The sequence below is a fragment of the Suncus etruscus genome, chromosome 18 (assembly GCF_024139225.1).
Source record: "Suncus etruscus isolate mSunEtr1 chromosome 18, mSunEtr1.pri.cur, whole genome shotgun sequence".
Lineage (NCBI taxonomy): Eukaryota > Metazoa > Chordata > Mammalia > Eulipotyphla > Soricidae > Suncus > Suncus etruscus.
In genome coordinates this window covers 47,428,781-47,442,234 of record NC_064865.1, presented here as the reverse complement: position 1 = coordinate 47,442,234, position 13,454 = coordinate 47,428,781, and the positions used below count along the sequence as shown (strand labels likewise).

General features: G+C 40.4%; 1 protein-coding gene and 1 pseudogene across 1 annotated transcript in view; one reads left to right on the top strand and one right to left on the bottom strand.

The window, feature by feature from the left end:
- The window catches only part of NUP153 (nucleoporin 153), a 73,933-nt gene extending 64,006 nt beyond the window's left edge, over positions 1–9,927 (top strand). The window contains exons 23-24 of the mRNA XM_049764806.1: positions 6,747–6,918; positions 8,822–9,927. Coding sequence (XP_049620763.1) covers positions 6,747–6,918; positions 8,822–8,903 — 254 coding nt within the window. The 3' untranslated portion in view covers positions 8,904–9,927. The remainder of the gene's footprint in view (positions 1–6,746; positions 6,919–8,821) is intronic.
- On the bottom strand, positions 7,453–8,714 carry LOC125996351 (protein MIX23-like; annotated as a pseudogene).
- Positions 9,928–13,454: the final 3,527 nt, after the last annotated feature.

The following is a 13,454-nucleotide window of genomic DNA, read 5'->3' as shown; positions in this document are numbered from 1 at the left end:
TGTCCTATAGTTTATTCATAATGTAGGTTCTCTGTACATTCTTATTTATGTGCTTGTGCCAAGGGGCATATATATATACCCATTTATCTAGGGACAAACCTGAGACAGGGATTGCAGAATTAAATTGTATTTATCTTATATGTTAGATAATAGACATTCCCTCAAGTCAGATCACTTCTACCAGCAGCATGTGTAAGGTTCCCATATTTGGTTTCTACTAATTCCTATTTTAAAGTTATTTTTATTAAAAATTTTGGGCTGGGGGCCGGGCGGTGGCGCTAAAGGTAAGGTGCCTGCCTTGCCTGCGCTAACCTTGGACGGACCTCGGTTCGATCCCCCGGTGTCCCATATGGTCCCCCAAGCCAGGAGCAACTTCTGAGCACATAGCCAGGAGTAACCCCTGAGCGTTACTGGGTGTGGCCCAAAAACCAAAAAAAAAAAAAAAATTTTGGGCTGGCACCAGGAATGGTACGTAGAGCCTTTTAGAGGCAGAGCATTTAGCTTAAGACCTGGCTTTGTTCCCCTATCATGGGTAGGACAAGAAAAATCATATTTTGACTTTTTTTTTAATTTGGTGGGGGTTTTTTTGCTTATTGACAGAAGTTCCTTATGCATTCTGGATATTAGTGCTTTGTAAATAGCTGAATTTCTCCTGCTTGTTTGGGACTTCACACCTAATGATGCTACAGGTTCTGTGCTCAGAGACCACTCCTGGTGGACTCAAGGGATCATACCGGATGTCCGGGATTGAACTTGGGTTGGCTATGTCCAAGGCCAGTGCCATACTCGTTATACTATCGTCCCAGTCCAACATATATTAGTCATTTTAATTCAGGGTTCTTGATTAATTAACTCTCCACTCTATTATGATATGGAAGATAGCTTTCTTTCACACAGGCAGAATCTCCTGTAACTCAGTGGGCACTGTATGGGTAGTGCAAGATTCGGTATATGCAATCTGTACTGAGATTTTCTTTTCATACATAAATTTTTGTTTTCTCATTGGCATCAGCAAGTGCTTCTTTGTAAATATTTTCTTTTTATACTTGTCATTATTTAGAACTATGGACTACTTCCACTTGCATAGGTCTCAGTTATTTTTTGGGGGTCACACTCAGTGGCCATCAGGGGATTACTATTGGCTCTGTGTTCAGAAATTGCTCCTGGCAGCAAGGCAAATGTCCTATCACTGTGCTATCTCTCTGACCCTAGGTCTCAGTCTTTTTAAATATAATTAACATTTTTTTCATTATCTAAAATAAGTTTTCTCACAAAATCTTCTAACCTTGTTCTCATTAGATTTTTAGTCCTTGCTGTTAGTGATTATTTATTTATTTATTTACTTTTGGACCATTCTCATGGAAATTTGCAGTCTTTTTTTCCCTTCAAGTACATTTAGTTTTGTTTCCCCCCCCCTCCAAATTTCTGAAAAATATTTATTATTGCTTTATTTGGGTAAGCTTAATTGTAGTAGAGAATAGAAGTAGTTTTCTATGATGTTTAAGGCTTTTTTTGGGGGGGCACACCCATTTGATGCTCAGGGATTACTCCTGGCTAAGCGCTCAGAAATTGCCCCTGGCTTGGGGGGACCGTATGGGACACGCTTGCAAGGCAAACACCTTAACTCTAGTGCCACCTCGCCGGCCCCTAAAGCTTTTTTTTTTCTATGGTGGAATTTCCACTTATAGGATGGAACTTGAAAACTTTCTTGATCTTTGCTTTCTGGCCTAAGTTTTCTTCCTGGAATCACATTAGAATCTTTTTTCATTTTCTGTTTTGACTTAGAACCAACCCTTTAACTGAATCCACTTTTGTTTTTTGTTTTTGGGTCATACCTGGTTCTTTATGTTCAGGGATCACTCTTATCAGTGCTTGGGGACCACATACCACATGTTAGCTGCTTGCAAGGCAGATGCTTAACCCCTGTGTTATTATCTCTGACTTATAGATTTACTTTTATATGAGTAAGGGACGTAGTATGGTTTGTGAAATTTCATTCTTGGGGATTTTTTAAAAAAATGAGTTTTAAGTCTTCCTCCTACATTTTAAAGTTACCCATCCAGCCTTTATTTGTTGGTTTGGGGAACACATAGTGATTCTCAGGGGTTACTTCTCCTTGATTTGCATCTGGAGATTATTCCTGGCAAAGTGCTTGGGAGGCATCATATGGGATGCCAGAAATGGAGCCTGAATTGACCGCATGTAAAGCCAAGTGCCTTGTGTGCTGTACACTCTCTTCACCCCATCTATTTGCATAATGTTTTTTCCCCACTTTTGGACTATTGTACTTCTGGTCAAATTTTCAATTTTATTTTTTAAATTGTTAAAAACATTTTTTTGTAAAATACTTGTAAAAACTGGGCCCGGAGAGATAGCACAGTGGCGTTTGCCTTGCAAGCAGCTGATCCAGGACCAAAGGTGGTTGGTTCGAATCCCAGTGTCCCATATGGTCCCCCATGCCTGCCAGGAGCTATTTCTTTTTTTTTTTTTTCTTTTTTTTTTTTTGGTTTTTGGGCCACACCCATTTGACGCTCAGGGGTTACTCCTGGCTATGAGCTCAGAAGTCGCTCCTGGCTTGGGGGACCATATGGGACGCCGGGGGATCGAACCGCGGTCCGTCCTAGGCTAGCGCAGGCAAGGTAGGCACCTTACCTCTAGCGCCACCGCCCGGCCCCTTTTTTTTCTTTTTTATTTATTTATTTATTTATTTATTTATTTATTTATTTATTTATTTATTTATTTATTTATTTTTTGCCAGGAGCTATTTCTGAGCAGACAGCCAGGAGTAACCCCTGAGCACCGCCGGGTGTGGCCCCCCCAAAAAAAAGAAAAAAAAACTTGTAAAAACTAATGTTTTTGTTGAAATGGGATTTTACTTCTAATATTAGTTTCCTTTTTTTTTCTTCGGTTTTTGGGTCACACCTGGCTCAGAGGTTACTCCTGGCTCAGAGGTTACTCCTGGCTCTATGCTTAGAAATCACTCCTGACAGTCTCAGGGGACCATATGGAATGCCGGGGTTCAAACCACTGTCCTGCATGTAAGGCAAACGCCCTGCCTCCATGCTATCTCTCAGGCTCCTAATACTAATTTTCAATTTCCATGTTATTTGTTCAGTGGATATTTCTTTTCATTAATTTCTTTGGCTTTTGTTTTGAAGTATTATCTATTGTGTCTGTTAGGTATAAATGAGTTGGGGGTTTTTTTGGTGGTGGTTGTTGTTTTGTCTAACTTTCTCTGTTTCTATTGCCGTGGCTGGGATCCACATAGGCTCAGAGCCCTGCTTGTTGGGAGGGTCGTGTTTCCTGACTACGAGACTTGGTCATCTTTTCTGTAGCAATGTTGAGAATTACAAACTCCAAAGCCTTACACTTCCGACCAGAATTCTTATTTTCTCCTCCCCCTCTCCCCCTCTTTCTCCACCCTCTCCATTCTGGTTTTTGTGCCACACCCAGCAGTGCTCAAGGGTTACTCTTGACTATGGTCAGAAGTCGCTTCTGGCAGGTTCGGGGAACCAAAAGGGATGCCAGGAATCAAGCCCAGGTCAGCCGCATACATGATAAACACCCTTCCCACTATGCTACTGCTCTGGCCCCTCCAATCGGAATTCTAATTAAAAGTCACTAAACTATTGCTCACACCCCTTCCTCTCCCTTTTGGGAAAGCGTTTGCTCATTTATTTTCCTCTACATTGAAGAATATTATTTTAATTACTATTATGTTCTCTTTATGGAAATATGTGCCTTGAATGCCTTATGCTTCTAAGTTTTGGGGTTTTTAAAAATTGTAATATTGACACAACTCGAACACATTGTGTGCAGCAGATCTGGAGGACTGACTCCTGAATCATAGCTTTCTCTCCCTCTTGCCTCTCTCTGCTGCTAATTTGACTATTTTAGTACTTCATGTAATTAGAATTATGTCAAACTCGTTCTTTTGCAGTTACTTCACTTTATGTGTTCTAGATTCATCCATGATCTTGCATATTATAAGATTTCCTTTTTTTCTTTTTTTCCCTTTTATTTTTAAATTAAAAAAATTGGGGTGGGAGCCTCTCGTGCTGGGGTAGGATGGGGAGCTGTTCTTAGGATTCACTCCTGGTGTGCTTGGAACCCTGTGATCCGAGAGTCAAGACAGTCAAACCCTGGACTCTGCCCTTTGAGCTACCTCTTCAGCTGAGATTTCCTCTTTTAAAGGCTGTATAATCTGTTTTTTGTAGTATGTCAATGTTTAGCAGTGAGCAAACCTTTTGAGAAATGCATTAGGCAATTTTGTCATCACAGACATCATAATTATATACCCAGGCTCTGAGTATTGGGACCCTGTTGTATTTTGGGCCATCATTGACAGAAAGTTTGTGCCTATTTATTAATAGCATTAATAAATCAGATACCTGACTGCACCTGTCTTTTACAAACCTTTGTTGGAGATCCCAGACTGCAGGAGACCCCGCGTGCAGGTGGCGTTGAGGTCTGACTTTGCCCTTTCGTGTTTATTGCTGGGTGTTTGAAGCTGCTTGAGCTGATTCTGCGTCCTTCTCACTCAGGAAATGTCACCATCATGTTGGCACATGTAGTGGCATTAGGATTTGAGCTTGGCCTTGTACTTGGTGGGCAGCACTCTAAGGCACTTTCTTACCTTCTGGATGACATTATTCGTTATTAGTCATAGATTAGTTATAGGCATTTAGAAGTTTTTCACATTTAAGGTATTCTGAATACTGCCATGAACTTGCTAGTCAAAACAACTCCAGGTCATGATTTCAAATTGCGAGTGCGTGCGTGTGCGCGCGCACAGCAGTGATAAGGGATTGATTGCTTCTGGCTCTGCACTCAAGAATCAGTCCTGGCAGTGCTTGGAACACCATAGATCAAATCTGGGTCAGCCAGATGCATGGTATATTTGCTTCGCCTCTCTTCTTCGTTCATGTTGTGATAGAAGCACCAAAGACTCTTTGAGAACGTTTATTGCTTGCCAACTGTGTTTTTGATAAAAGAGGTGATACCTCTTGGAGGTCAGTAATGATGAGCATCAATTTTTATATACCTGGCCTTTTGTAAATCATTTTGGGAGAATGTTAAAGTCCTTTTCCCTGTCTTGTGTTCTTTTGGGGGGGGGGGGGTCCACACACAGCAGTGCTCAAGGGTTACTCCTGGCTCTATGCTTAGAAATCGTTCCTGGCAGGCTTGGGGGACCCTATGGGATGCCAGGATTCGAACCACCGTTCTTCTGCATGCAAGGCAAACACCCTACCTCCATACTATCTCGGGCCCCTTGTGTTCAGTTTTTTGCTGTTGTGTGTGTTCCTTTTTTGTGGCTTACAAATATTTTCTCCCATTCTACTTAGAATTTTATGTGGTGAACCATGTCAGTACCACTTGATCATTCTTTGTGGATGAAGTTTTAGGTGTTGAATTTCATTGTAGATTGAATGAGTGGATCTGTTTACCTGGGAATAAATACCTGGGTTTGTCTCTTGGGATCTTTTCTTTTAGACATTCAAATTCCAGTCTCTTTCCTGGAGGATTTGTGTATTCCTGATCATTAGTGTCACATGGGAGCTGAGTCAGAATGACTGTCAGGACACCACCTGGGGTTTTGTGTCTCTCTCTCCCCCCTCTCCATTTTTTAAGTTGTTCATACCTGAAAGAGCTCAGGGCTTATCCTAGCTCCGTGCTCAGAGGTCATTCTTGGCTTCAGGAGGCTATGTTTAGTGCTGGGAATAGAACCCAGATCAGCCTGGGTTGATTTGCAAATGCCCTGCCTGCTGTACGTTCCATCTCACCCTCTTTAAGTCACACTGTCCAGGGTTCAGAAGTGTGGGACTGTCAAAGCCTCTTTTGTGTGAAGAAAACTGCTGCTCTGCTCTCCCTGCTGCTAATCTGTGCCTTGGCTCCTGGCAGACTGTAACTGCTAAATTGTGTTGTTTTCTCCCCTTTTTGTAAATGTCTTTACTAGGCTGGGCTGTGGCGAAGTAGTATGTTCGATTGTTAGCTTAACTACGGTATTAATGCACTTTTATTTTCTGTTTGGCTTTTGGGTCACAGGCAACTCCTGATTCAGTCCTTGGTCACTCTTGATACTTGGGAAACCATCTGGTGCTGAAAATTGAATTTATGATGCCAAGCATGCACCTAGCTCATTGACCTTTGTTCTTAGTGTGACTTTTGAAGAAGATAGAATTAAAGACATTTGTGGATCCCACTATTTTGCAATCTGGTCTACTTCACCTTTTCCCCCCTTGGTATCTGGAATAATATATCACTTTTCAGAGGTTTTGTGTTGTGCTATGGGTGAAATGGAGACAATAATTCATCTCATTTACCCGTGCTGGGATGGAGCCCAGGGGTCACATGTTACTGTTGGGCAATCTGCCTCTGAGCTTCATTCTAGCGCTTCATTTTCATTTTGGGGGTTTCCTTTGGGGGGGAGGGGGTCACATTCTTGGTAGTACTAGATCAGCTCTCTTGGCATTTCCCTGCAAGGGACTGAAGATGTGGAGCTACTCTGGCCCTGTGGTGCTGAGGCCTCCAGGCCCTCTTTGGCTGTGTTCTGGGCTCTGTGCAATGCTGGCTTTCAAACACTGGTCCTGGCATATGCAAAGCATGTTCCCAGAAAGCTGAGGCATCTCTCAGTTCCATAGTTTCTCTAACTTGTAAGAGAGCTTGGACTTGTGTTTACATTAGCAGAAGAAAATTGCAAAAAAAAAACTTCTTTTGACGAATTTTTTTCCTTTTAACTATTTTAGGCTCCATTTTCCAGTTTGGCAGCAGCAGCACGACAAATTTCAACTTCACAAACAACAACCCATCAGGAGTATTCACGTTTGGTGCAAATACAAGCACACCTGCAGCCTCAGCCCAGTCCTCGGGCTCTGGAACCTCTGCATTTATCCAGGCTTCAGCAACGTTCACTGTGGGGTAAGAGAGTTCATTGTAAAACGGAGAATTAACCTGCTATAAATGCATTCATGTGCCGTGCCTGTGTTATGTTCTTAGAATCACTGAGGTACAGGAAATAAGCTTAGTCTGATTAAGAATGTGTGTGTTTATGCATGTGTGAGTATATATACAAACTGTCTTTAAGTGCAACAGAAACTATCGTTTCACTCACATCTCTACCACTGGTCGCTTTAGTGTTTTTTCTTTCTTTTTCTTTCACTGAGATGAAAAATTATTTTATACTTGATCTTAGCCAAAAGGCCAAAAAGTGATATAGAAAATTAATTTAATAGTTACAAAGCATCATTTTTTTTACAGAATTGGTACAAAACAGCAGTTGATTTCTTTTTAATTATCAAAATTACTTATATTTGAGGTCTTGATTAAGTGGGACTGAAATCAATAAAAGGACTGGGACTGATGGCTCAGAAATCATCTCAGAAGCCCATCTTGTTGAAATCTGTCACGCATAGAACTCTTATGAGAATGACTCTGTCCTTGTATAAATAGTTTCTATTCATTCTTTGGAGGCTTGAAGTTAATTTGTTAAGAGTTCATTAAACACCTTCCAGCTCCAGTCATTTAACACTTCACCATTTAGTGCTGACTGCATCCATTTCAACTTTGCTCTTTTTTTTTGTTTTGTTTTGTTTTCATTTTTGTTTTTGGGCCACACCTAATGATGTTCAGGGGTTACTCCTGGCTATGCGTTTGGAAATCACCCTTGACTTGGGAGATCATATGGGATGCCAGGGGATCGAACTGCAGTCCGTCCTAGGCTAGTGCACACAAGGCCTTACTCTTTGTGCCACCGCTACAGTCCCAACTTTGTTTTCTAAATTGCTTTAATAACATTAAATTATCCAAATTCGTTTTTCTCTTTCTTGGAGACTTTTAGCTACGATGAAGTTGAGCTATGCTTTTTTTTGGGGGGAGGGGGGTCCACACCCAGCAGCGCTCAGGGGTTACTCCTGGCTCTATGCTCAGAAATCGCTCCTGGTAGATTTGGGGGACCATATGGGATGCCGGGATTTGAACCACCATCCTTCTGCACTATCTCTTGGGCTCTAAGCTATGCAATTTTTTTTTTTGGTTTTTGGCCACACTCGGCAATGCTCAGGGGTACTTCTGGCTGTCTGCTCAGAAATAGCTCCTGGCAGGCATGGGGGACCATATGGGAAGCCGAGAATCGAACCAACCATCTTCGGTCCTGGATCAGCTGCTTACAAGGCAAAGGCAGCTGTGCTATCTCTCCAGCCCAAGCTATGCAATTTTTAATGAGTCTTTCCCTACTGGCAGGAGCCTCCATCAAAGACTCATACAGTTGTTTATAGGTTTGGCTGACATCAATTTTCCCTGCAAAGGAAGCTGTTGAACAGTTGTGTTTAATTCATGAACTATCTGCCATCTATCGTCCTCATCACCTTGAGTAATTAATTCTGCAAAGCAGAAACTCCTACCTTCATTCTCTCTCTCCCTTTCTCCCTTTTTTTTTTTTTTTTTTTTTTTTTTTTTTTTTTTTTTTTTTTTTTTGGGTCACACTCAGTGGCACTCAGGGGTTCCTCCTGGCCCTGGCTCTACATTCAGAAATTGCTCCTGGCAGGCTCTGGCGACCATTTGGGCTGCCGGGATTTGAACCACCATCCTTTTGCAAACGCCAAGGCAAACGCCTTGCTCTCTCCGGCCCCCTTTCATTCTCTTAATCAGCAATGTAAAGACCTTTATTAGATCTGGAACTTGGCGAATTCACAATTCATACCACTTGGTGCTGCCATATTGGACTGTTTATTATTTCGTTTTTTTTCTGTATATGTGCTGCCGAAGCAAGGAATCTTAATTTTCCCCCCCTGCATATCATGTTATGGTTTTTATGTTTTCACAGGTCAAATGGGAAAAATCTATTCTCTTCTGGAACTTCAGTTCATGGTCGCAAGATAAAGACTGCTGTTAGACGCAAGAAATAAAGGTCACAGTGGTGTTGAACAACAGTTTTAACAGCTGGTTCCCTGCTTTCACATACTGGATTATACTACGTTGGGGATGGCTGAAGTCAGAGCTGCCTAAACTTCTTTAATTTTGGAACTGGTTCTTTTTTTTTTTTTTGGTTATAGAATTCATGTCTCCCCACCTCCCTTTCAAAAATAATAGCTAGACTGGTGACTGATTCTTCAGCAAAAATGTTTTATGATCCAGCAAATTACCCACTGATTGGCGTAGGCTGGCTGAAGCCAGGAATAAACCCACTTTGCGAATGGCTTTGTATAGAACCTCTTTGTCTGCACCTATGTGCATTGCTGTGCGTTTCTGGAACGCATGGAAATTGTCATTTTATCCGAGGAATTCTGTATAGATTAGAGGACGTTGAAATGGATGATTTCTCTGCCGAATCTGTGCTGGTGTGTGTGTGAAGTGAGTGAGTTGGGTGTATCGTGCACTAAAATGTTCTGATAGAGGAAGCCTGATTACAGAAGAGTCCATGCTACGGACTTGTTAGATCTAGTTCCTTCTCCATTTAATAATTACATGCTATTTCTCTATTTTCATTCTTCTATCACCTGTCTTGCCTTTTTCATTATTTTATTATGAAACTTGTGTAAATACAATTTTGTTTCTGTACTTTTGGCATAACTAAATCTGTGAACTTGAAATTTTAATTTTGTGTTAGAGATGTTTTTGTTGTTCGTTTAGTCTTGTCTCAGATTTTATTATGTAAATCTCATTATTCAAAGTTGCCTAACTCCATTTGGAAATCTTTAAAAAAAATTGGGGATTGTTAAAATGAATTTATTGGCTTTTCTGATCCATTTTTGTTTGGACCAAAAACCAGTATTGTACAAAGTATTAAGCATATATTTTTATATTTACTGAAATGGACTGTGGTGACTTTGGATAATAAGGAAAAGTTTAATATTGAAGCCATGTTTATTACAGTATAATTAACATGTTAAACCATGGGATAAATGCCATCAATAAAAAATTATGAAATTCTTTTGGTTCTAGTGTTCATAACGAAGGTTCACACACAGTGTGAATGAACGAAAACCTGTTTATAAAGGTTGTCATGAGTTGAGAAATGCCAAAGAATCTATTTTTAAGTGATGAAAGACAATTCCAAAGTGGAGAAAGAATCTGCATTTATGACGTTATAAAGGGGTACTCTGCCTTCCGTCTGGTGCTAGCATATCAATTGACATAGTTTTTGAAATTTAAAATAAACACGGTCATTTCTGTTTATCCTTGTATCTTCCTTGCTAGTTGTTACTGAATTGCTGTAGTTACAAATCTCACTGGTCACTTGTGAAATTTAGATTCCAGATTTCTTTGATATGGTCTTGGTACTTTGCTCTGCTAGCAGCCTCTGATTATTTTACTTAATTTGAAGGTATAACTTGGTGCTTTTATTTGTGGAGCTGCTGGCTTGGAAATGCAAAATATTTATAAGCTTTTTGGTGCATTTCTAATGAAAAGCTGTTTTTCTTACTGAAAATGTTGTAAGGCCATCATTGTTTTGCAGGTGTAAATTAGTGTATTAATAATCTGAATTTTTCATGGACCTGTTCTGATGGAGCAAAAGGTGATGAATGTTGGTAGTAGTACACTGGAAATGATTTTAACGTAGAAAAGTTAACATCTACGGTGCAGGTTTGCTCATTCTTAGCCATTCTTGAGGCCTATGTGGACAGGAATTTAGGGTTTCTGCTTAGGATGGGCCACACCACCATTGAATTTATTTCTTTTCCTACTCGGGGTGAACATGGGGGTGAAGGTATAGGGGGGGGTGTACAACTCTGGGATTGGAAATTGAACCAGGGTAGACCACATTGCAAGGCAAGAGCATTCCTCCTGTGCTCTGCCTCATCCAAGGTACATTTTAGAACCTCATCGGGTACTCATGTTTTTTTGGGTCCAGAAACCTTGTACCATTAAGCACTGGGAAGAACTTAACAGTGTATGAGGTCGAGGCATTTACATGAAGTATGATTCTAGGTGATTTTGAGTAATCTATGTCAAGCATTGAGAAAGAAAATTTAGGGAAGATAGGTCAAACAGCTGGCTTACATATATGCCTGGCATTTGTGAGGCCCTGAATTTGAGCCAATATCATCCCAGGCTCTAAATCATCCTAAATCCCGGTGCAATGTATTATGAAGCCACATTTCCTGGGGAAAAACAAACCCAGAAGTGCAACATCTCAAAGCTAGTGTAGGTTTTTGGTTTTTTTGGGTCATACCTGGTGGTGCTCAGGGGTTACTTTTGGCTCTGGGCTCAGAAATCACTCCTGGCAGGCGGGGGGTGGGTGGAATCTAACTGGGGTTTCATCCTATGTTGGCTGTGTGCAAGGCAAACACCCTACCGCTGTGCTATAGCTCTGCCCCTCTAAGCGAGTGTTTTGTAGACACACTTAGCTGTGCTCAAGGCTTATTCCTGTATGTGTGCGTGAGTGGGTGCCCAAGGCTTTCCTTATGGGGCCATATGAGCTGGTGAACCAGGCTGCATAGCAAGCCCCCTCCCTGCTATACTGTGGCTCCAGTACCCAGGGCAGGTTAATCTTAAGCATTTTGTATCCTAAACGCACATAAAAGGGGGATGAAGACCCTACATAAACATTTTCTTATTGATATTTATCAACTCATTAAACATGCCCCTCCCTGCTATACTGTGGCTCCAGTACCCAGGGCAGGTTAATCTTAAGCATTTTGTATCCTAAACGCACATAAAAGGGGGATGAAGACCCTACATAAACATTTTCTTATTGATATTTATCAACTCATTAAACATGCTAATAATAATGGGATAATTTATAATGTTTCCATTGTATTTAAACAAGTCCAAGAAAGAACATATTATGATTAAGACAACACGTTTTTGCCTGCATAAGGCAAGTTCATTAGTTCATGAAGAGTTTACAACCTGGTTGCAAGTTATTAAAATTAGCCCTCAGTTCACATAAAACCCAAATTACATAGTAATTCCAGGGAAAATGATGTAACAAAATAAATATTTCCCTGTTTTTGTTTTAGATTTGTGGGTGGAAGGTCTCCCAACCTGCTTGGGGCTTAAGCTGGACAATACTGGTCCAATGTTATGGTTAGTCATTCATAAGACAGTGAGGGAAAGGCAGTGATCATTTGGGACCAAAAGAAAACAATTTAGGATACAAATTTTAAACAGCTTCAGATGTCAGCTTTTCACATCTACAGGTAACTTTTATTCTCTGCTTTGAACATAATCCAGTTGATAATAGAAGAGCTGTATTTGGAAACAGGATTTTTAAAAGCAGAATTTAGAGCAGTTTTTCCTCAACCAACCATCCCATCCCCCAAAAAACGAATAAATCCGTGACTCCAGTTGAGAAGTGTTCTAGAGCAAACTTTCATAAACAGGCAAAGCAAAAACATGTTGGTGACCAAATATTTATTGAAACAATACAAACCAGTGGCATACAAATTATTAAAAATAGAATGCTGTATTTTATTTATAAGTAGGCCATCAGATACTATTTGTGGATCAAGCCCTGTAATGATGAATTGAGAGGAGTCGTGTGCACACATACATAGTTGAATTAAGGAACTACGCCTGGTAAGGACAGAAACTAAGATTCTGGCCTTTGGTTAAGAGAATAGGAAATTGTCAAGTAACTAAAATACTGATTTTAGGTATAGTCTTCAAAAAGAACACTAAGGATCAAGTATAGCATGAAAAAGTCCTTTATTCCCAAGTAATGAGTCGAAAAGTTTAAATTTTCAACTCCTAGCTTCCTTTTGCTGTAAATATTTAGCCATTAGTGAAAAACTGCTAAGACCGTTTTTATCGTTGAGACTTAGGGCTGGAGAGAGGTAAGGTAAGGCGCTTGCCTTGCAGATAGCTGGTCTAGGTTTGACCCCCAGCAACCCACATGGTCCGTGCCCCCAACCTCAGCACAGCCCGCAGTAACCCCTGAGGTATTGGTTTCTTTCCATTTAAGCATGGAGATTAAATGGGATAATGTATTGGCTTGGTGTGGCTCCCCCAGAACTCCCCCACCCAATAAATAACGAAAAATAAAAGCAATGAGCCATAAAGTCATCATAAATACTACAAGTTAAACAAATAGAATTGTGGTAATAAAATTATGAATCAAAAATCACGTAACATGTCCAGAAACATCTTCATTGATTAACTATAACTACCATTTTAAGATTGATCCCCAAATTCTTCTGAAAGAAGTAGAGGGAATACTTCAAACCAAGCTAGATTTAGGCTAGCAGAGTTAGGATCCTCAGCAATATACTAGTGTCATGTTTCATAATCAAGTGATTTATTTCAGGGATACAAGGAAAGTTCAAATGTGTATATATGCACACCATGCCAAATGAAAAGCTCAAAACTGTATGTCCATCTCGCACAAGAAAAATAAACTAAGCATCCACTGATGAACAAGATCAGGAATAAGACAAAGATATTGGACTCTTGCTACTTTTATTCAATATATATATACTATTGGCAGTCCTAATCAAATTAGGAGAGTTACCCAA